Source organism: Pseudophryne corroboree, chromosome 8, assembly GCF_028390025.1.
Source record: "Pseudophryne corroboree isolate aPseCor3 chromosome 8, aPseCor3.hap2, whole genome shotgun sequence".
NCBI classification, from domain to species: Eukaryota; Metazoa; Chordata; class Amphibia; order Anura; family Myobatrachidae; genus Pseudophryne; species Pseudophryne corroboree.
In genome coordinates this window covers 64,478,226-64,501,499 of record NC_086451.1, presented here as the reverse complement: position 1 = coordinate 64,501,499, position 23,274 = coordinate 64,478,226, and the positions used below count along the sequence as shown (strand labels likewise).

The window sequence follows — 23,274 nt, the reverse complement described above, 5'->3', positions numbered from 1 at the left end:
GAGCCCACTGATCGCTGAAATTTTTGAGGCGGCCCCCCACCGTACCTGGCTCCGCCTGTGGAGCCCCACCGTCATGCGGCGGACTTGGAAGAAGCGGGGGAGGACTTTTGCTCCTGGGAACCTGCTGTTTGTTGCAGCCTTTTTCCCCTACCTCTGCCTCTGGACAGAAAGGACCCGCCTTTTCCACGCCTGTTTTTCTGAGTCCGAAAGGACTGTACCTGATAAAACGGCGCCTTTTTAGGCTGTGAGGGAACATGGGGTAAAAATGCTGACTTCCCAGCAGTTGCTGTGGAAACTAGGTCCGAGAGACCATCCCCAAATAACTCCTCACCCTTATAAGGCAAAACTTCCATGTGCCTTTTTGAATCTGCATCCCCTGTCCACTGGCGAGTCCATAAGCCTCTCCTAGCAGAAATGGACAATGCACTTATTTTAGATGCCAGCCGGCAGATCTCCCTCTGTGCATCTCTCATGTATAAGACTGAGTCTTTTATATGCTCTATGGTTAGCAGAATAGTGTCCCTGTCTAGGGTGTCAATATTTTCTGACAGGGAATCTGACCACGCAGCGGCAGCACTGCACATCCATGCTGACGCAATAGCTGGTCTAAGTATAATGCCTGAGTGTGTATATACAGACTTCAGGATCGCCTCCTGCTTTCTATCAGCAGGTTCCTTGAGGGCGGCCGTATCCGGAGACGGTAGTGCCACCTTTTTAGACAAAGGTGTGAGCGCTTTATCCACCCTAGGGGGTGTCTCCCAACGTGACCTATCCTCTGGCGGGAAAGGGAACGCCATTAGTAACTTCTTAGAGATTACCAATCTTTTATCAGGGAAAGCCCACGCTTTTTCACACACTTCATTTAATTCTTCTGATGGGGGAAAAACTACGGGTAGTTTTTTTTTTTCTCCCCAAACATAATACCCTTTTTAGTGGTACCTGGGTATATATCAGTAATTTGTAACACCTCTTTCATTGCTTCAATCATGCAACGAATGGCCTTAGTGGACATTAGACTAGACTCATCGTCGTCGACACTGGTGTCAGTATCCGTGTCGACATCCGCGTCTGCCATCTGAGGTAGCGGGCGTTTTAGAGCCCCCGATGGCCTTTGAGACGCCTGGACAGGCACGAGCTGAGAAGCCGGCTGTCCCGCATGTCGTCAAATTTTTTGTGTAAGGAGTCGACACGTGCACGCAATTCCTTCCATAAGTCCATCCACTCAGGTGTCTGCCCCGCAGGGGGTGACATCCCTTCTATAGGTATCTGCTCCGCCTCCACATCATTATCCTCATCAAACATGTCGACACAGCCGTACCGACACACCGCACACACACAAGGAATGCTCTAACAGAGGACAGGACCCACAAAAGCCCTTTGGGGAGACAGAGTGAGAGTATGCCAGCACACACCAGAGCGCTATATAATGCAGGGACTAACTGAATTATGTCCCCTATAGCTGCTGTTATATATACTGCGCCTAAATTTAGTGCCCCCCCCCCTCTCTTTTTTTACCCTTTTCTGTAGTGTAGACTGCAGGGGAGAACCAGGGAGCTTCCTTCCAGCGGAGCTGTGAAGGAGAAATGGCGCCAGTGTGCTGAAGGAGATAGCTCCGCCCCTTTTTCGCTGACTTTTCTCCCGCTTTTTTATGGATTCTGGCAGGGGTAATTATCACATATATAGCCTCTGGGGCTATATATTGTGGTATTTTTGCCAGCCAAGGTGTTTTTATTGCTGCTCAGGGCGCCCCCCCCTAGCGCCCTGCACCCTCAGTGACCGGAGTGTGAAGTGTGTATGCGGAGCAATGGCGCACAGCTGCAGTGCTGTGCGCTACCTTGGTGAAGACTGATGTCTTCTGCGGCCGATTTTCCGGACCTCTTCTTGCTTCTGGCTCTGTAAGGGGGACGGCGGCGCGGCTCCGGGACCGAACACCAAGGCCAGTTCCATGCGGTCGATCCCTCTGGAGCTAATGGTGTCCAGTAGCCTAAGAAGCCCAAGCTAGCTGCAAGCAGGTAGGTTCGCTTCTTCTCCCCTTAGTCCCTCGCTGCAGTGAGCCTGTTGCCAGCAGGTCTCACTGTAAAATAAAAAACCTAAATTATATACTTTCTTTTTAAAAGCTCAGAAGAGCCCCTAGTGTGCATCCAACCTCGGCCGGGCACAAAATCTAACTGAGGCTTGGAGGAGGGTCATAGTGGGAGGAGCCAGTGCACACCAGGTGACCTAAAAGCTTTCTTTAGTTGTGCCCAGTCTCCTGCGGAGCCGCTATTCCCCATGGTCCTTTCGGAGTTCCCAGCATCCACTAGGACGTCAGAGAAATGTGCAAACATTCACCGTATCGCGAATTAGCAGTTCTAATTAAATTAGCGAGTTCTCAAGTGCACGCAAAGTCTGCAAGTTTTGTGAAATAAACTTGCATTAGCAGTCTTGCACCTAAGTGGATTGACCTCATACAATCTATAAGGAAATAGAAGTTTGAAATATATTGCATAATGCATATTGGTGCAGCCAGATTGGGTATTGTAGGGAATACAATACATGTATGAGATCTATAATGCTTAGCATTTAAGATTTCTCAGGTAAGTTCTCCCCTCTGTAATTTCAGGCCCAAAGCCAATAATATTCCCCTGGTATTCCCCTCACTAGTGACTGTATAAGGAGACAGACGTGATTACGTCTGGCAAAAGCTTCCTTTTTCTTCTTCTTCTTCTTCTTCCCTGTTTTTGAAACTTTCTGAATAAGAGAACAACACAAAAGAGATCAGAAGGCACCCAAGGATCGCCTGATCTTAGGTTGCTTTAAATGGTCTCTGAACTCCTTAGTGACTTCTAATGGACCCTACACACTTGGAGATATCTCTGAAAGATATCGGTCAAAAATGAATGATAAATCATTCCTATCTTTCAGTGTGTATGCAACAACGATGAACGATGCGCGTCCCTGCAATTGTTCATCGTTGATCGATCATCATTTAAACATGCAAGCCAATTTGGACGATACTGATGTATGTAATGTCATATCGTCCAGTGTGCATGCTTAAAATCGCTGAAGATAAGGTAATTTGCTAAAGTTCATTTTAAACAGCAAAAATAAGATTTTAAACTTACAGGTAAATCTTTTTCTCCTAGTCCATAGAGGATGCTGGGGACTCCGTAAGGACCATGGGGTATAGATGGGCTCCGCAGGAGCCATGGGCACTCTAAAGACTTTAGATGGGTGTGCACTGGCTCCTCCCTCTAGAGAACTGTGCCCAGAGATGACGGACAGTACCAGGAAAGGATTTTTGTTAATCTAAGGGCAAGATTCATACCAGCCCACACCATCCACACCGTATAACTTGGAACATACGAACCCAGTTAACAGTATGAAACAAAACAGCATCAGCCAGAGACTGATCAAAACTGTAACATAACCCTTATGTAAGCAATAACTATATAGAAGTCTTGCAGAATTTAGTCCGCACTGGGACAGGCGCCCAGCATCCTCTACGGACTATGAGAAAAAGATTTACCGGTAGGTTTAAAATCTTATTTTCTCTTACGTCCTAGAGGATGCTGGGGACTCCGTAAGGACCATGGAGATTATACCAAAGCTCCAGACCGGGCGGGAGAGTGCGTATGACTCTGCAGCACAGATTGAGCAAACATGAGGTCCTCCTCAGCCAAGGTATCAAACTTGTAGAATTTAGCAAAAGTGTTTGACCCCGACCAAGTCGCCGCTCGGCGAAGTTGTAATGCAGAGACGCCTCGGGCAGCCGCCCAAGAAGAGCCCACCTTCCTAGTGGAATGGGCCTTTACCGAATTTGGTAACGGCAATCCAGCCGTAGAATGAGCCTGCTGAATCGTGTTACAGATCCAGCGAGCAATAGTCTGTTTAGAAGCAGGAGCGCCAACCTTGTTGGCTGCATACAGGACAAACAGTGCCTCTGTTTTCCTAACCCGAGCCGTCCTGGCTACATAAATTTTTAAGGCCCTGACTACATCAAGGGACTTGGAATCCTCCAAGTCACCCGTAGCCACAGGCACCACAATAGGTTGGTTCATATGAAAAGATGAAACCACCTTAGGTAAAAATTGAGGACGAGTCCTCAATTCTGCTCTATCCACATGGAAAATCAGATAGGGGCTCTTGTGAGACAAAGCCGCCAATTCGGACACCCGCCTTGCAGATGCCAAGGCCAACAACATGACCACCTTCTAAGTGAGAAATTTCAATTCCACTGTTTGAAGAGGCTCAAACCAATGAGAATTTAGGAACTGTAACACCACGTTAAGGTCCCATGGTGCCACAAAAGGAGGCTGGATATGCAGCACTCCCTTTACAAAAGTCTGGACTTCTGGGAGAGAAGCCAATTCCGTCTGAAAGAAAATTGATAGGGCCGAAATCTGTACCTTAATGGAGCCTAACTTCAGGCCCATATCCACTCCTGTCTGTAGAAAGTGGAGAAAACGTCCCAGATGGAAATCTTCCGTAGGAGCATTCTTGGCTTCACACCAAGATACATACTTCCTCCAGATGCGGTGATAATATTTCGCCGTCACCTCCTTCCTAGCCTTAATCAGAGTAGGGATGACTTCCTCCGGAATACCTTTCCCCGCTAGGATTTGGTGTTCAACCGCCATGCCGTCAAACGTAACCGCGGTAAGTCTTGGAAAACGCAGGGCCCCTGCTGCAACAGGTCTTCCCTGAGAGGAAGAGGCCACGGATCTTCTGCGAGCATTTCCTGAAGATCTGAATACCAGGCCCTTCGAGGCCAATCTGGAACAATGAGTATTGTCTGCACCCTTTTTCGTCTTATGATTCTCAGTACTTTTGAGATGAGCGGAAGAGGAGGGAACACATAGACCGACTGAAACACCCATGGTGTCACCAGGGCGTCCTCCGCTACTGCCTGAGGGTCCCTTGACCTGGCACAATACCTCCGAAGCTTCTTGTTGAGGCGTGACGCCATCATGTCTATTTGTGGAAGTCCCCACTGACTTGTTATCTCTGCAAAAACTTCCTAATGAAGTACCCACTCTCCTGGATGGAGATCGTGTCTGCTGAGGAAGTCTGCTTCCCAGTTGTCCACTCCCGGAATGAAGACTGCGGACAGAGCGCTTCCGCGATTTTCCGCACAGCGAAGAATCCTGGTGGCTTCCGCCATTGCCACTCTGCTCCTTGTCCCGCCTTGGCGGTTTACATGAGCCACAGCTGTGACGTTGTCTGATTGAATCAGAACCGGTAGGTCGCGAAGAAGATTCTCCGCTTGTCGTAGGCCGTTGTATATGGCCCTCAATTCCAGTACGTTGATGTGTAGACAAGCCTCCTGGCTTGACCAGAGTCCCTGAAAATTTCTTCCTTGTGTGACTGCTCCCCATCCTCGGAGGCTCGCGTCCGTGGTCACCAGAACCCAGTCTTGAATGCCGAACCTGCGACCCTCGAGAAGGTGAGCACTCTGCAGCCACCACAGGAAAGACACCCTGGCCCTGGGGGACAGGCTTATTTCCTGATGTATTTGTAGATGGGACCCCGACCACTTGTCCAGAAGGTCCCACTGAAACGTCCTCGCATGGAACCTGCCGAAGGGGATGGCCTCGTAGGTCGCCACCATTTTTCCCAGTACTCGAGTGCATTGATGGACTGACACTCTTTTCGGTTTTAACAGGTCTCTGGCCATGTTCTGGAGTTCCTGGGCTTTTTCCATGTGGAGAAAACCCCTCTTTTGTTCCGTGTCCAGAATTATGCCTAAGAAAGATAGCCGAGTCGTTGGAACCAACTGTGACTTTGGTAGATTTAGAATCCAGCCATGCTGCTGCAGCACTCTCAGGGAGAGCGACACGCTTTTCAGCAATTGATCTCTCGATCTCGCTTTTATCAGGAGATTGTCCGCCATTACCTTGGTGAAAATCCTCGGGGCCGTGGAAAGCCCAAACGCAACGTCTGAAACTGGTAATGACTGTCCTGTACAGCGAATCTCAGGTACGCCTGATTAGGAGGATATATGGGGACATGAAGGTATGCATCCTTTATGTCTAGTGACACCATAAAATCCCCCCCTTCCAGGCTGGAGATTACTGTCCGGAGCGATTCCATCTTGAATTTGAACTTTTTCAAGTACAGGTTTAGGGATTTTAGATTTAGAATGGGTCTGACCGAGCCATCCGGTTTCGGGACCACAAACAGGGTTGAATAGTACCCCTTCCCCTGTTGAACTAGGGGAACCTTGACAATTACTTGCTGTTGATACAGTTTTTGAATTGCAGCTAAAACTATCTCCCTCTCTGGGGGAGAAGCTGGTAAAGCCGATTTGAAAAATCGTCGCGGAGGCACCTCTTTGAATTCCAGCTTGTAGCCTTGGGATACAATTTCCATCGCCCAAGGATCCACGTCTGACTGAACCCAGACGTGGCTGAAGAGTCGAAGACGTGCCCCCGCCGGCGCGGACTCCCTCAGTGGAGCCCCAGCGTCATGCGGTGGATTTAGTAGAAGTCGGGGAGGACTTCTGCTCCTGGGAACTAGCTGTAGCAGGCATTCTTTTCCCTCTACCCTTACCTCTGGCGAGGAAGGAAGAGCGCCGACCTCTTCTGGACTTATGCGACCGAAAGGACTGCATCTGATATTGTGGTGTTTTCTTTTGCTGTGGGGGAACATAAGGTAAAAAAGATTTACCCGCTGTAGCTGTGGAAACCAGGTCCGCGAGACCTTCCCCAAATAAAACCTCACCCTTGTAAGGCAAAACTTCCATATGTCTCTCTGAGTCGGCATCACCCGTCCATTGGCGGGTCCACAGGGCTCGCCTAGCAGAAATCGCCATGGCGTTGGCTCTTGAACCTAACAGCCCAACGTCTCTCGAAGTGTCTCTCATATATAAGACTGCGTCTTTAATGTGACCCAAGGTCAATAAAATGCTATCCCTATCTAGGGTATCAATGTCAGATGACAAGGTATCTGCCCAAGCTGCTACAACGCTACAAACCCAAGCCGACGCTATTGCCGGTCTGAGCAAGGCACCCGTATGTGTATAAATTGATTTTAAGGTAGTTTCCTGTCTGCGATCAGCAGGATCCTTGAGGGCTGCCGTGTCTGGGGACGGTAGCGCTACCTTTTTGGACAAGCGCGTTAAAGCCTTGTCCACCCTGGGCGAGGATTCCTACCGTAACCTGTCCTGTGCAGGGAAAGGATACGCCATAAGAATTCTCTTGGGAATCTGCAGTTTTTTGTCTGGAGTTTCCCAAGCCTTTTCAAATAACGCGTTCAGCTCATGAGATGGGGGAAAAGGTTACCTCAGGTTTCTTTTCCTTAAACATGCACACCCTCGTGTCAGGGACAGAGGGGTCATCTGTGATATGCAAAACATCTTTTATTGCAATAATCATATAATGAATACTTTTGGCCACCATTGGGTGTAACCTCGCATCATCGTAGTGGACACTGGAGTCAGAATCCGTGTCGGTATCAGTGTCTGCTACTTGGGACAGGGGACGTTTTTGAGACCCTGGAGGGCCCTGTGATACAGCCAAAGCCATGGATTGACTCCCTGTCCTTTCTCTGGACTCTGCTTTGTCCATTCTCTTATGTAATAAAGACACATTTGCATTTAAAACATTCCACATATTCAGCCAATCAGGTGTCGGCGTCGCCGACGGAGACACCACAATCATCTGCTCCACCTCCTCCTTAGATGAGCGTTCCGCTTCAGACATGCCGACACACACGTACCGACACCCCCACAGAGATAGAGATATATATATATATATATATATATATATATATATATATATATATATATATATATATATATATATATATAGATATATATATAGATAGAGATAGATAGACAGTCCCCCATTAAGGCCCTTTGGAGAGACAGAGAGAGTATGCCAGCACACACCAGCGCCACTGGAATAAAATCCCAGTCAGTACAGCGCTTTTATAAAAATATACCCACTGCGCCAAATAAATGTGTGTCGCCCCCCCCTCTTTTTTGCCCTCTGTACTCGTGTTCAGCAGGGGAGAGTCTGGGGAGCCAGCTTCTCTGCAGCGTGCTGTGGAGAAACTGGCGCAGGTTAGTGCTGAGGAATCAAGCTCCGCCCCCTCACCGGCAGGCTTCGATCCCGCTCAAATATTTATACTGGCGGGGTTTTTTGTAATATACTGCCTCCGCAGTATCCAACTATGCCAGTGTCCCTAGAGGTTTATTAAATTGCTGCCCAGGTCGCCCCCCCTGCGCCCTGCACCCATACAGTGCCGCCAGTGTGTGTGATAATGTGGGAGCAATGGCGCGCAGCGTTACCTCATAGAAGATCTGAAGTCTTCTTTCTTCTCATACTCACCCGGCTTCTATCTTCCAGCTCTGTGAGGAGGACGGTGGCGCGGCTCCGGGACGAACGGCTAGGGTGAGACCTGCGTTCCGACCCTCTGGAGCTAATGGTTTCCAGTAGCCTAAGAAGCAGAGCCTATCATTTAAGTAGGTCTGCTTCTCTCCCCTCAGTCCCACAATGCAGGGAGCCTGTTGCCAGCAGTGCTCCCTGAAAATAAAAAACCTAACAAAAAGTATTTTTCAGAGAAACTCAGTAGAGCTCCCCTGCAGTGCACCCAGTCTCCTCTGGGCACAGGATCTAACTGAGGTCTGGAGGAGGGGCATAGAGGGAGGAGCCAGTGCACACCCATCTAAAGTCTTTAGAGTGCCCATGTCTCCTGCGGAGCCCGTCTATACTCCATGGTCCTTACGGAGTCCCCAGCATCCTCTAGGACGTAAGAGAAAATAAAATATCCAGTAACATGAATAGCGGTGAGAGAACTTAAATAAGGAAACATCTGCACACATTACAAATATAAAACAGATTGGGCATTCAGACAAATAAAAAACAGATTCTCCTACATAACACCGTACCAACATTCCAGCAGATGAAGAATAAACTGCAAATACATTAGGCACCCCGGTCTTACCTAATCGGTGAACGGTTGCGGGATTCTCTGTGCGGCAACTCAGATGTCACAGATCCTTCATTTCTTATAGGACTTGTCTTGCCATTAGCGTTTCTCAGCCCCCAGTGATAGCTAAGACAAGAGAAGATTTACTATTACCTTGTTCTGATATTATCATCCACATTTACTTATATAGCACCAGCATATTACACGTTGTACTTTACACTTGGGAAGAAGACGAGAATGAGGAATGAGAGACAGACTATGAGGTCAGAGGGCCCTGCTTACTATCTATCAGGGAATGGCTACGTAGCACTCGCTCTGGATCAATCTGTTCCCCTTTCACCGTGTATGTAACATAAGACTGTAACCTATAGATGGCAAGCTCTTGAGGCCACCAATGCAGGTTACTGTGATGTGGTATATACCGGCACTATGTATAAAGTACACAACTGTAAAACTCATTTACCAAAAATAAAAACTTTGACCAAAAAAAAACCACAACAATGATACAAATGCAGCCCGGAATATATGATCCCGGCAGCCCCCACGCCCCTGGCGGCCAGGTGGATTGGGGTTTTCTGGGTGCTATAAGAAAGGGAGGGTCTAGGATGGAGACTTTGCTGGTATTTGTAGTCCTACAACTCCTAGGGAGCCCCAGCTGCCTTGCTATGTTGTAAATAGCAGCCTGGAATGTATAGCACAGCAGTACACTGGGACTTGTAGTTCCACAACAGTTGGAGAACCATGTCCCACACCTTGTCCTCCCTTCCCATGGACCTTGGCATGAGCTCATCACTATGCCAATATCACAGAGTACAAGCTCCAGCTGCCTGGCTGTTACCCACCTTCCAGCAGGAGACGGCAATCAGCGACTGAAATGAAAGTGACTCTGCTCCAGTACTTACCTCTGAGTGTTTTCTCTCCACTAGTTTCCGGGTTGCTTCCCCCCCACTACATGACGTAATCACGTCGGGACTTTTTCTGGGCGTCACGTGCGGTGGTGGACTGAGAACAACAACGGAAGTGGGGCAGGCCGACGGAAGTGTGGCAAGAGTCGGCCGCCGCACCCGCCCGTCAATCATGCGAGTCGCTCTCCTGATGCCCGGCACGCTCTTCCCTGATTGGTCGCCCGCTTCCGACGCGAGCTCTCATTGGATCAGGGGGGAGAGGCACGATGACGGGCCCACCGTCTGGCGCCGCGAACGCCACGCCTGCCGCTGACATAGCCGGGTTGTGATTGGACGCGCGGCGCAGTGTGGTGGGTGGAGCCTAGCTTGTGGGCAGAAATGGGGAGCAGACCCAGTGTGGGTGAGTGAGAGGGGGTGGGGCTGTGTTCGGCTCACACCCCTCCTGCAGCTGCAGCTTCACGTATGTGAATGTGAATATGTGAATATGTGAGCTTCACGTATGTGAACGTATGTGAAGATGTAGCGGCCGTCTCTGTGCTGTGTGTGTGATCCCAGTATATGTTTCAGGTTGTGTGTAGGGTACTCTATGGCCCTGGCACTACAAGAAGCCTCCAGTTCCACTGTAGAGCCACGAGTTTCCCTTAAGCCTGTAGTGCATAGGTTTTCAACTTGTGACCCTCCAGCTGCTGTGGAACTACACATCCCAGCATGCCCTGCCACATTTATCCTATTAAGGCATGCTATAACTGGGGCAGGGCATGCTGGGATGTGTAGTTCCTCAGCAGCTGGAGGGCCGCAGGTTGAAGACCCATGCGTGTAGTGTGTAGGTCTGTGAATATATAAATAAAATAAATAAATAAATAAAAAAAAAAAAAATATATATATATATATATATATATATATAGTTCAAGTGGACATGAGGTCCTCTAGTTTAGCAAAACTAAACTTCTGTAGAAAATCTTTAAACTTCTTGAGAACACTCTTTGGGCAAGGTGGCCTGCATCAACATATTATGCACAATAAATAATGTCCACATGTATACTGTAGTAGTAGTAGCCCAGGGGGTCCCATGTTCTGAACTCGAGCATATTATATATATTATAGGACAGATGCATTTTCACTTCTCTCTGTCTCCCAGAGGGGGCACAAGCTCAGATCTCAGGACAGGCTTTGTAGAATTATAATATATATATATATATATATATATATATATATATATACATACACACACACACACATGCTTAGAAATAGGGTGCACTCATTGATAAATTAACAGCTGGGTGCCAGATACGTTTCATAAGTAACGGCACACAGAACACACACTAGGAGATTTTTTATTTCAAAAGACTTTGACAACATCTCTGAAAGATATATCTTTCACCTAAAGTAGTGCATACACACTGAGTTATTTTCCCAAAGAGCAAGAGATTTTCAGGAGGCGAAAGACTTTGCTGAAAATCTTTCATTAGGCTATTTACATAATGGGCTGGCCCAGCAATGTATATATTACTGCCTTTAAAATAAATAATCATTGGTGGGCAGTGGTATATACATTGCTGGCCTGTGCCAGCAATGTATATAACCCGGGGATACAAACTTGTTGGCAGCGACTCACTTCACAATGTGCTGCTGCCGCTGCAAGATGCTCCTCAAATGTGCGTCTCCGAGTGAGCTGGAGGGAGCAGGGCGGGACCGCAGCGCCGTAGCCGGAGGGGGTTGTGGAGGGTGCAGGGCGGGACCGCAGCACCGTAGCCGGAGGGGCTTGTGGAAAGAGCAGGGCGGGACCGCAGCACCGTAGACGGAGGGGCTTGTGGGAGGAGCAGGGCGGGACCGCAGCGCCGTAGCCGGAGGGGCTTGTGGAAAGAGCAGGGCGGGACCGCAGCGCCGTAGACGGAGGGGCTTGTGGGAGGAGCAGGGCGGGACCGCAGCGCCATAGCAGGAGGGGCTTGTGGAAAGAGCAGGGCGGGGCCGCAGCGCCGTAGCCGGAGGGGCTTGTGGGAGGAGCAGGGCGGGACCGCAGCGTCGTAGCCGGAGGGGCTTGTTGAGGGAGCAGGGCGGGACCGCAGCGCCGTAGCCGGAGGGGCTTGTGGGAGGAGCAGGGCGGGACCGCAGCGCCATAGCCGGAAAGGCTTGTGGAAGGAGCAGGGCGGGACCGCAGCGCCGTAGCCGGAGGGGCTTGTGGAAGGTGCAGGGCGGGACCGCAGCACCGTAGCCGGAGGGGCTTGTGGAAAGAGCAGGGCGGGACCGCAGCGCCGTAGCCGGAGGGGCTTGTGGGAGGAGCAGGGCGGGACCGCAGCGCCGTAGCCGGAGGGGCTTGTGGAAAGAGCAGGGCGGGACCACAGCGCCGTAGCCGGAGGGGTTTGTGGAGGGTGCAGGGCGGGACCGCAGTGCCGTAGCCGAAGGGTCTTGTGGAGGGAGCAGCGCGGGACCGCAGCGCCGTAGCCAGAGGGGCTTGTGGAGGGAGCAGGGTGGGACCGCTGCGCCGTAGCCGAAGGGGGTTGTGGAGGGAGCAGGGCGGGACCGCAGCGCCGTAGCCGGAGGGGCTTGTGGAGGGAGAAGGGCGGGACTGCAGCGCCGTAGCCGGAGGGGCTTGTGGAGGGAGAAGGGCGGGACTGCAGCGCCGAAGCCGGAGGGGCTTGTTCAGGGAGCAGGGCGGGACCGCAGCGCCGTAGCCGAAGGGGCTTGTGGAGGGAGCAGGGCGGGACCACAGCTCCGTAGCTGGAGGGGCTTGTTGAGGGAGCAGGGCGGGACCGCAGCGCCGTAGCCGAAGGGGCTTGTGGAGGGAGCAGGGTGGGACCGCAGCGCCGTAGCCAGAGGGGCTTGTGGAAGGAGCAGGGCGGGACCGCAGCGCCGTAGCCGGAGGGGCATGTGGAGGGAGCAGGGTGGGTCCGCTGGGCTGAAAGTAGTTCATCTTTCAGCCATCATCGCTAAAGGATGGGAGCAGAGGCCATTTTACGACTCTGCTGCCATAATGTGTAAAAAGGGGGACTCTGCTGCCGTAATGTGTAAAAAGGGGGACAATATATATTACTAGCATAAATAATCATTGGTGGCAGTAATATATACATTGCTGTCCTCTGCGCTCCTGCTTCTGAATATCCTGCTGCTGCCGCTAAGGGGCTTGGGGAGGGAGTGGGGCCGGACTCCAGAGTGCCAGGACAGTTCATCATCACTCGGCGCTGCACACACTGAGCGATGATGGATGAACAAGCAGTCAGGTGTGCAAAACTTTGTGTGCAAAACATACGATTGCCCACCTCGCTGTTGATGATGCGGGAGCGCGTATCAGCGCTCATCGCCCACCGATACACACCAGTATATTGTGAACTCAAAGCAGCTCAAAACGCCAAAAGCGAGCTGCTTTCAGCTCAAAATCTTCTAGTGTGTATGGGCCTTAAGGGGGTATCCTATTAGCAGCGGTTCTTTACTGCTGCTAATAGGATCACCAGGGGCTATCCTATTGGCCGTGATGCGGCACGCTTCTCCCTCCGATGCCGGCACTTATCAGGGATTATGCCACAGGCACCCGTTGCATAATCCGCCACAAGCGGGCTGTCTGAGCCATGATAACATCTGGAATAAGGGACTAATCCCCAATCCTATGTGTTATCGTACGACCGCGAGTCCGTTTTTTTCAGCAGATGGAAATGGCCTCTAATTGGATACCGCAGTAATGACCATCGGTGATTAATCTCGATTTCCGGCTGTATTTATCGGCTGAAAACGGATCGGGGTAATTGGATACCGCCCTGAGTCAAGTACACAGACCTTGGTTTGTTTGCTTGATAAAGGGCTGGATATGGGGGGCACTTATCAAAGCTCGGAGAGATAAAGTACCAGCTTCTCAGCTTCTGCCATACACGTTACAGGCCGTGTTTGAAAAATGACAGAAGCTGATTGGTTGATACTTTACCTCTCTCAGTTTTATCTCTCTACACTCTTTGATATATACCACCCTAGTGGCCAGATGCATCATCGCTTGGAAAGTGATAAAATGGTGAGTGAAAAAGTACCAGCCAATCAGCTCCCAACTGCCATGTCACAGGCAGTGTTTGAAAAATGTCAGTTAGGAGCTGATTGGCTGGTACTTTATCTCTCTCCATTTTATCACTCCCCAAGCTCTGATGCATCTGGCCTTAAGTCCGAAATGTTGCAATTTGTCAGGGTGGCAGTACACAGGAATAATGTGTCTCCAGCATGACTAATCACTATTCTCTCACAGGTGAATGCTGCTGGGCAGACATGCCGTATGTAGGGAAGAATGATCACGACTCAGGTGGATGACAGAGGGAGGAGGAGAAGGAGGAGGGAGAGAGGCAGCAGCAGATGTGGGCTGGGTAACACAGCAGGGGAATGTGATGCACTATTGGGGAGAGGGTGTGGAAAACACATCTCCAGTAATGGGGAAATACCATGATCCGCCTCTCACAGATCCGCCTCCATCACATATACACAGAGGTCCAGGCATCCAGATTCCACAGACCCTGAGGACAGAGACAGCTGATTTAAATCCCTGAGACAGCACCGGAGACCCCAGTGAGTAAGCCACCCACAGATGTCAGTGTATGGAGGGAGGGTGGAGTGAATCATTGAAGCTGTCTTTAGTCTCTGCTGAGTTTTGGAAAGGAAATGTAGTTCTGCAGAGATGCCTCTCAGGCCGTTTCATATATAAAAACACATAAGCCACAAAATAGAAAGCAAAACAATAGAAAGATTGCTGGCAAGAGTAACTTATTCTCCACAATCTGTGCAGCCTATGGGGCTGTGCGTTCCACCCTCCAAGGGAAACTACACAAAGGAAAACATTTCTCATGTGTTCCGTCAGTACATAGCACGTGAGGCTACAGCACTTCTGGATGACATGATTTAGTTCTTGCTGCCTCTAAGCTTTAAGGGGTTAACGGTGGCACTTTTTTTCTGTGCAATAAAAAATATTGCAAAAACTTCAGAGGACAGGTAATACAGGTAATAGAAAAGTGATTCTTAAGGTGAATACATACTGTGCAATGTTTGTAGTCAAAATTGTAAGAAAAGTTAGCACATATCGCACTGTGTGTACACAGCTTGCGATACCGATGGGGTCGGTAGCGCAATACAAAAATAGACTGTGCAGGCAATGCAATTCTGTCTCTACAGGTTGAGTATCCCATATCCAAATATTCCGAAATACAGAATTTTTTGAGTGAGATAGTGAAACCTTTGTTTTCTGATAGCTCAATGTTCACAAACTTTTTTTTAATGCACAAAGTTATTAAAAATATTGTATTAAATGACCTTCCGGCTGTGTGTATAAGGTGTACCTGTATATGTAACATAAATGCATTCTGTGCTTAGACTTGGGTCCCATCGCCATGATATCTCATTACGGTATGCAATTATTCCAACATACGGAAAAATCCCATATCCAAAATACTTCTGGTCCCAAGCATTTTGGATAGGGGATATTCAACCTGTATTGTGTACAAGCTAGCTTCTAGTATAGTCAAAATTGTATATGGTCAAAATCGCACTTAAAGGTCAATATCTGTGGTTCTGGGCTCCGGGGAGTTCAAGGGAAATCGCAAAGTCAACATCGGCACTTAGTCAGTATCTCACCGTGTGTATGCACCTTTTAATCCGGGTTGGGTTTGTGTTACCGGCAGCCGGGATCCCGGTGGTCAGCATCCTGCCGGTGGAGAAGGGGGCAAGTGCAACAAAGCCTCTTGCGGGATCGCTGCGCTGGCCATGCTGCGGGCTCGGTGGCTACGCTCGCCACAGGTTCTATTCCCACTCTATGGATGTCATGGACACCCGCGAGTAGGAATAGTCCCTTTTAGTTGGCATTGACAGTGTACAGTGCAGGGGGGAGGCGCTGGTCACATAACTACATCCCTTTTAATCCAGAGGTTCTCAAACTCGGTCCTCGGGGGCCCACACAGTGCATGTTTTGCAGGTAACCCAGCAGGTGCACAGGTGTATTAATTACTCACTGACACATTTTAAAAGGTCCACAGGTGGAGCTAATTATTTCACTTGCGATCCTGTGTGGAGACCTGCAAAACATGCACCGTGTGGGCCCCCGAGGACCGAGTTTGAGAACCTCTGCTTTAATCCATTACACTGCACATTAGTGACCATAGATACAGCACAATAAATCCTGGAAATGGGTTAAATACTTAAGTGACATTTGGTGACCATTTGGAAGCAATGGGAAGGCAGGAGACATTGATGCTCTGTGGGCTTTGCGCAATAAAAAGGTTACATATCGCGGATCTCTAAGGAGTTCTACAGTGTTACTGTGCTGGATATTTATTTAAATAGCCCAAGCATATTACACAGTGTTTTCCTAAAATGTACTGAAGGGTTAAATTGCTCTTTGCAGAACTTTTCAAAGAAGGGTTAATTGCATTGCACTAGCAAGAGATTGCATAGGGATCATCTTTCAGAAATAGGGGTTAGGCAACAAGGCTTGCATCAGTGCTCTTCTGCAAACTACACAAGACCAGCTCGGAGCTGTAGTCCCACAGCTGTGCTCCTGCACTGAATGGGTTAGCACTGGTATCTACCTGTGAGTGGGAGAGGTTGAATCCATTTGCTGTATCATGCTGACTCTGCCTTGCATGCTGTGTGTTTTACTTAAGCTTTTGTCAGACTGTATGTACATTGGCGGCAGTGCCGCTGCCCCTTCATACAATGCAGCGAACACACCCTGCCCGTCTTGCCCTGGCATGTTTAATCTGCCCTGGCAGCAACAGGCAGGGGAGAGCGGTTTACTTAACCCCTCAATTGTTTTTAGTTCTAAGCAAAGTAGCGTAATTGCTACAGGTCAGCAATGGGTTACGATCTCACCTTGCCTTATTGTTTTCTGACATTACCCTACATGTATATTGAATTGTAATATTTGGGTGTGGATCATCAAATCGACAGTGTCTAGGTTGCTAGGTCGACAGGCCAAAAGGTTGATATGAGTTCTTCATGGTTTTTTTTTGGTGTCGTTTTCTTCGTGATCGGGATGCCCAATTAGTGTACCGTGTTCGCTCGCCTTGCTTCGCTCGGCACAGATTACCGTTCCAATCGTAGTCCACGTGGATCGTTAAGTATGAAAAAAATAAAAAAAATGTGAAAAACTCATGTCAACCTAGAAACCCTGTCGACCTTCAGACCTATAGTGGTCGACCTAAACATTGTCGATCTTCAGACCGGATCCCATCTATTTAATCCCTTGAATTGATCAGTCGCTATCCTTTCTGTAATGCGTAATTGGGCAATGTCACATTTAGGTCTGGTTCGGGTATGTGAGCTGCTACCGAAAATCAAACAGGTGGTGAAACCTGCACCCTTCTATTGCATAAGCTTCTCCGTTTAGAAACATCAGGTCTGTTTTATTCATTATACTTAATACACGCTTCTCTTTTTGAAAGACTGCCTGGCTTCTGTTTCATATCTCATCAGTCTTCACAAGCCTCCACTAAAGCAGCGTTTCCCAAGCTCCACCATTAGGATATCAATGCTTGAAATCAGTCACCTGTGCTCAAGCAAGGATATCCTTAAAACCTGGACTGTAATGGCAGAGTTTGGCCACCTATGCAGTTATGCACTAAGGCATAGGTTCTCAAACTCGATCCTCGGGACCCCACACAGTGCATGTTATCCAGGTCTCCTTACAGAATCACAAGTGAAATTAATAGCTCCACCTGTAGACCTTTTAAAATGTCAGTGAGTAATAAATACACCTGTGTACCTGATGGGTTACCTGGAAAACATGTACTGTTTGGTGTCCTGAGGACCGAGTTTGAGAACCTATCCACTAAACCTGGGAATACACTATACTAGTGGTTCTCAAACTCGGTCCTCAGGACCCCACACAGTGCATGTTTTGCAGGTAACCCAGCAAGTGCACAGGTGTATTAATTACTCACTGACACATTTTAAAAGGTCCACAGGTGGAGCTAATTATGTCACTTGTGATTCTGTGAGGAGACCTGCAAAACATGCACCGTGTGCATGTGTGAGGACCGAGTTTGAGAACCTGTGCACTATACAATTATCTGCCAGATCTGACTGGTTGGAATGAAAATCTGGTAATGCATGAGAGCAAATGACAATCGACTATTTTCTCCCAAACATTGGAAAACAGACAAAGTGTTGTTCCTACAAATTGGATAAATCACTGCGGACCTTTTTAAAATGTGTCAGTGAGTAATTAATACACCTGCTGGGTTACCTGCAAAACATGCACTGTGTGGGGTAATGAGAAACAGCACCAAGGATTATTGATATTTTTGAATGCAGACTTTAAAACCAGCCGTACAATTAAGCGAAAGTACAAGTGGGTTTTAACTTTATAGTACTACAGTGTTAAATTGTGCCGGCAAAATGCAGATAAACTGCGGTTATGAAAAGGTGCAGTTTAATAAATAAACCTGTATGTGTAGGCTTGCCATACCATCCCTTTAAACTGGGATGCATATGGATTACACAGGTTCTGTGGCTGATTGAAACTAGGTGAAATGCAAGCTTGAGTTAAGCCAGCCACAGAACCTGTGTAATTAATTAGTGTCCCTATTTAAAGGGACAGTATCATACCTCCCCAAATGACCCTCTCCAGGAGGGACACAATGCTCTGTTCCTGGACTTTCCTCTTAATTTATGATTGCTGGCCCCTGTGTTGAACAGGTTAATAGATAAGAAAGGTGTTTCACCACAGGTGATGGCAATCATAAATTAGGGATCGGTATGAAATGCCTACAATCAAATTTCTGACGGTCAAAATCCCCACAACAATTGACTGATGGTTAAAATCCTAACATTTAAAATGCAGACAAGGTCAAAATGTCAACAGGTCAAAAAGTAGACACAAGTTTTCATATATTTTTGTGTATGTCGACATAGGTTGACATGGACATCATATAAGTGTACCGCGTCCCCTTGCATGGCTCGCTACGCTCGGCACACTATTATATTCCCCTTCCAGGTCCACTGGGATGGTTTCAATAAAAAAAAAAATCATGAAAAACTCATGTTGACTTTTTTGTCAACATTTTAAATGTCAGGATTTTGACCGTCGGTCAATGGTTGTCGGGATTTTGATTGTGGGTAAATTGACCGGGTGTGGTATGGAAGGTAGATAGTAACTAGGTCGACCACTATTTGTTGACATTAACTAGGTCGACAGGGTCTTTAGGTCTATGTCGACAGGTCAAAAGGTCGACGTGAGGTTTTTTTATGGGGGGTTTGTGTCGTTTTCTTCGTAGAGTGACCGGGAACCCCAATTAGTGCAACTCATGTCGACCTTTTGACCTGTCGGCCTAGAAACCCTGTTGACCTAGTTACTGTCGACCAATAGTGGTCGACCTAGATAGTGTCGACCTAGTTACTGTCGCCTTAGAGACCGGATCCCAAATTTTCCGCCTCCCATAAATAAAGAGAGAAGTCCAGGAGCAGAGCATTCTGTCCCTCCTAGAGAGGGTCATCTTGGGAGGTATGTAGTATGGTAAGCTTACGTAAGGCTAATGGGCAGTGGTAACTATCATTGGGGCAGATGTAAGAACGTGCGCTAACTCCCGCTGTTACAGAATCACAGCTATGTATAATGCGGCTCCTCACAGCGGGAGTTTAAGGCAATCGTAATGCGCATGGGGCTGCTTAGTCTGTGGCGCTCTGCCTATATGAAGCCGATAACCACCTGATCTATGAAGGTTGTGACGGCGCTACAGCGATCGTTAAGTCCCTTCTGTCATTTCGGCAGGTTGGGGCTGGCGCTGCAGCACTAGCTCTTCGTTGTGTTTTTTTTTTTAAATAAAACTTTATTGTCTGGCCAAAGTGCCTGAGGGCTACTCCACGCATGCGCCGGTTCACACTGCATGGCTCACTGGGAGCAGGGGAGTTGGCACATGCGTGCTGCGACGCCCACCTCAAGTCAAATCAGTTGAATGGTGCCTGTGCAGGGTAACACGCGCAGGGGCCGCTGGGTAGTATGATTACTGCGCATGCGCGACACAACAGCAAACAGCGAAATCTGCAGAGGATGCTGAACACCCGGCCAAGGAATAAAGAAGTGGTATGAACAAAGGGCTAATGTTCATACATTAGGGTGATGTGTGTGGGCAGATCACTGATAAAACGGAGATATGCCGAACGTTAAGGACATAATAATACATCTGCCCCTCTGTTCCTATTGCAGCAATACATACAGGTATATTCAGGGTTGGACTGGCCCATAGGGATACAGGAAAAACCACCAGTGCGCCCCACTGCCTGAAGGCCCATCTCCACCTATAGGAATCAGGTTCCACACTGTGCACATGAATTACACATTATACTGCACAGGACTATACAGCGCATTCCTGTTATTAATCTGCTACATTATCATGCATGCACTAGCAATATTTACTATATACACTGCTCAAAAAAATAAAGGGAACACTAAAATAACACATCCTAGATCTGAATGAATGAAATATTCTTATTAAATACTTTGTTCTTTACATAGTTGAATGTGCTGACAACAAAATAACACAAAAATTATCAATGGAAATCAAATTTATTAACCCATGGAGGTCTGGATTTGGAGTCACCCTCAAAATTAAAGTGGAAAAACACACTACAGGCTGATCCAACTCTGATGTAATGTCCTTTAAAACAAGTCAAAATGAGGCCCAATAGTGTGTGTGGCCTCCACGTGCCTGTATGACCTCCCTACAACCCACACAAGTGGCTCAGGTAGTGCAGCTCATCCAGGATGACACATCAATGCGAGCTGTGGCAAGAAGGTTTGCTGTGTCTGTCAGCGTAGTGTCCAGAGCATGGAGGCGCTACCAGGAGACAGGCCAGTACATCAGGAGACGTGGAGGAGGCCGTAGGAGGGCAACAACCCAGCAGCAGGACCGCTACCTCCGCCTTTGTGCAAGGAGGAACAGGAGGAGCACTGCCAGAGCCCTGCAAAATGACCTCCAGCAAGCCACAAATGTGCATGTATCTACTCAAACGATCAGAAACAGACTCCATGAGGGTGGTATGAGGGCCCGACGTCCACAGGTGAGGGTTGTGCTTACAGCCCAACACCGTGCAGGACATTTGGCGTTTGACAGAGAACACCAAGATTGGCAAATTCGCCACTGGCGCCCTGTGCTTCACTGATGAAAGCAGGTTCTCACTGAGCACATGTGACAGACGTGACAGAGTCTGGAGACGCCAAGGAGAATGTTCTGCTGCCTGCAACATCCTCCAGCATGACCGGTTTGGCTGTGGGTCAGTAATGGTGTGGGGTGGCATTTCTTTGGGGGGCCGCACAGCCCTCCATGTGCTCGCCAGAGGTAGCCTGGCTGCCATTAGGTACCGAGATGAGATCCTCAGACCTCTTGTGAGACCATATGCTGGTGCGGTTGGCCCTGGGTTCCTCCTAATGCAAGACAATGCTAGACCTCATGTGGTTGGAGTGTGTCAGCAGTTACTGCAAGATGAAGGCATTGATGCTATGGACTGGCCCGCCCGTTCCCCAGACCTGAATCCAATTGAGCACATCTGGGACATCATGTCTCGCTCCATCCATTGCACCACAGACTGTCCAGGAGTTGGCGGATGCTTTAGTACAGGTCTGGGAGGAGATCCCTCAGGAGACCATCCGCCACCTCATCAGGAGCATGCCCAGGCGTTGTAGGGAGGTCATACAGGCACGTGGAGGACACACACACTAAAAAGCCTCATTTTGACTTTTTTAAGGACATTACGTCAAAGTTGGATCAGCCTGTAGTGTGTTTTTCCACTTTAATTTTGAGGGTGACTCCAAATCCAGACCTCCATGGGTTAATAAATTTGATTTCCATTGATAATTTTTGTGTGATTTTGTTGTCAGCACATTCAACTATGTAAAGAACAAAGTATTTAATAAGAATATTTTATTCATTCAGACCTAGGATGTGTTATTTTAGTGTTCCCTTTTATTTTTTTGAGCAGTGTATATTCTTTCCGACAAGACTGCAACTTCCGACACTTATTGAATATACCCCTTAGTGTAGTAACTGCACGATTTACCATAGCATAAGTGAGCCTTGGTGCAAATCCCATATTTCCCTTCCTTCAATAGCCTATCGATACTGGTTTACTGAGGAAGTACTAAGCTTATAGTGCTTTTACCTGATTAAATGATAAGGTCATCCTGAGATAATTAAATTGTCTCTCAGTCCCTGTTTTTTTCTGTTAGCATCATGCCTAGGCTTACCATACTATCCCTTTAAAATTTTAAACCAGGACACTTTCATTTATACAGGTTCTGTGGCTGATTAAAACCAGGTGAAATTCAGGCATGAAGTCAGCCGCCACAGAACCTGTGTAATTAAAGAGTGTTCCGCTTTAAAGGGACAATATGGTAAGCCTACACTTGCCACACAATTTATTAATGAGGGTTGAAGCTAGATCCAAGTGGGCTTAGGGACCTTTTCCGTCGGGGGGAGGAGTCACAACAGAAGGGGGAGGAGCTAGGCCAGCGGGATAGTTCCTCTACTATCCACGCCACCAACTATTACCATTAGTAATCAGGTGGCGAGCGGAGCGAGCCACCGAGGCCGAAGCATGGCGAGCGAAGCGAGCCCGCGAGGGTACTTTTCGGGTACCCTGTTCGGCCGTAGCTCCTCCCCCTGGTGAAGTGTCTCCTCCCCTAGGTACGTCAGAAGGTCCCTTCTCCCACTCCGATATAGAATCAACCATGATGCTAAGGCCATTCTTGGCAGAAGTGGTTCTCAACCTCCACCCTCAAGGTTTCCCAATAGGTCATATTTTCAGGATTTCTGTTTGTGGGATAATTACTGACCCAGCAAAATAGACTACAGCTAGGTAGTGCCTGATAATTGGATAGTGTGTATGCAGGATCATTAATGTACAGTATATGAAGCAGATAAATAGCTTTGCTACGCTCCTGCAAAGCTCAGATCAGGGGAACGAGCTAGCATGTGCTGCTCACACTTACATACCTCCCAACATGACCCTCTCCAGGAGGGACACAATGCTCTGCTCCTGGACTTTTCTCTTAATGTATGATTGCCGGCACCTGTGTTGAACAGGTTAATGGATAAGAAAGGTGTTTCAGCACAGGTGATGGCAATCATACATTAAGAGGTAAGTCCTGGAACAGAGCATTGTGTCCCTCCTGGAGAGGGTCATGTTGGGAGGTATGTACTTGTTCCCATCATCCTGATCCCATTCTAGAGATGAATGAGAAGTACACATTGGGGGTAATTCCAAGTTGATCGCAGCAGGATTTTTGTTAGCAGTTGGGCACAACCATGTGCACTGCAGGGGAGGCAGCTATAATGTGCAGAGAGTTAGATTTGGGTGGGTTATTTTGTTTCTGTGCAGGCTAAATACTGGCTGCTTTATTTTTACACTGCAATTTAGATTGCAGATTGAACACACCCCACCCAAATCTAACTCTCTCTGCACATGTTACATCTGCCTCCCCTGCAGTGCACATGGTTTTTGC

At 48.3% G+C, this 23,274-nt stretch overlaps 2 protein-coding genes across 7 annotated transcripts in view; one reads left to right on the top strand and one right to left on the bottom strand.

The window, feature by feature from the left end:
- Positions 1–9,955, bottom strand: part of IKBKG (inhibitor of nuclear factor kappa B kinase regulatory subunit gamma) — a 48,150-nt gene extending 38,195 nt beyond the window's left edge. The window contains exons 1-2 of one of the 4 annotated variants that reach the window (XM_063936535.1): positions 9,816–9,955; positions 8,929–9,039 (exon numbers count right to left, since the gene is read on the bottom strand). The gene's annotated coding sequence lies outside the window, so the exon portion shown is untranslated. Of the gene's footprint in view, positions 1–8,928; positions 9,040–9,755 lie in introns of all 4 variants that reach the window. The other 3 variants (XM_063936534.1, XM_063936532.1, XM_063936531.1) reach the window with 3 other exon arrangements.
- Positions 9,956–10,142: 187 nt separating this feature from the next.
- G6PD (glucose-6-phosphate dehydrogenase) overlaps positions 10,143–23,274 on the top strand; it is a 43,743-nt gene continuing 30,611 nt past the window's right edge. Inside the window, exon 1 of one of the 3 annotated variants that reach the window (XM_063936528.1) lies at positions 10,143–10,218. In XM_063936528.1, coding sequence (XP_063792598.1) covers positions 10,197–10,218 — 22 coding nt within the window. In that variant the 5' untranslated portion in view covers positions 10,143–10,196. Of the gene's footprint in view, positions 10,219–14,221; positions 14,355–16,282; positions 16,366–23,274 lie in introns of those variants that run through there. The other 2 variants (XM_063936529.1, XM_063936530.1) reach the window with 2 other exon arrangements.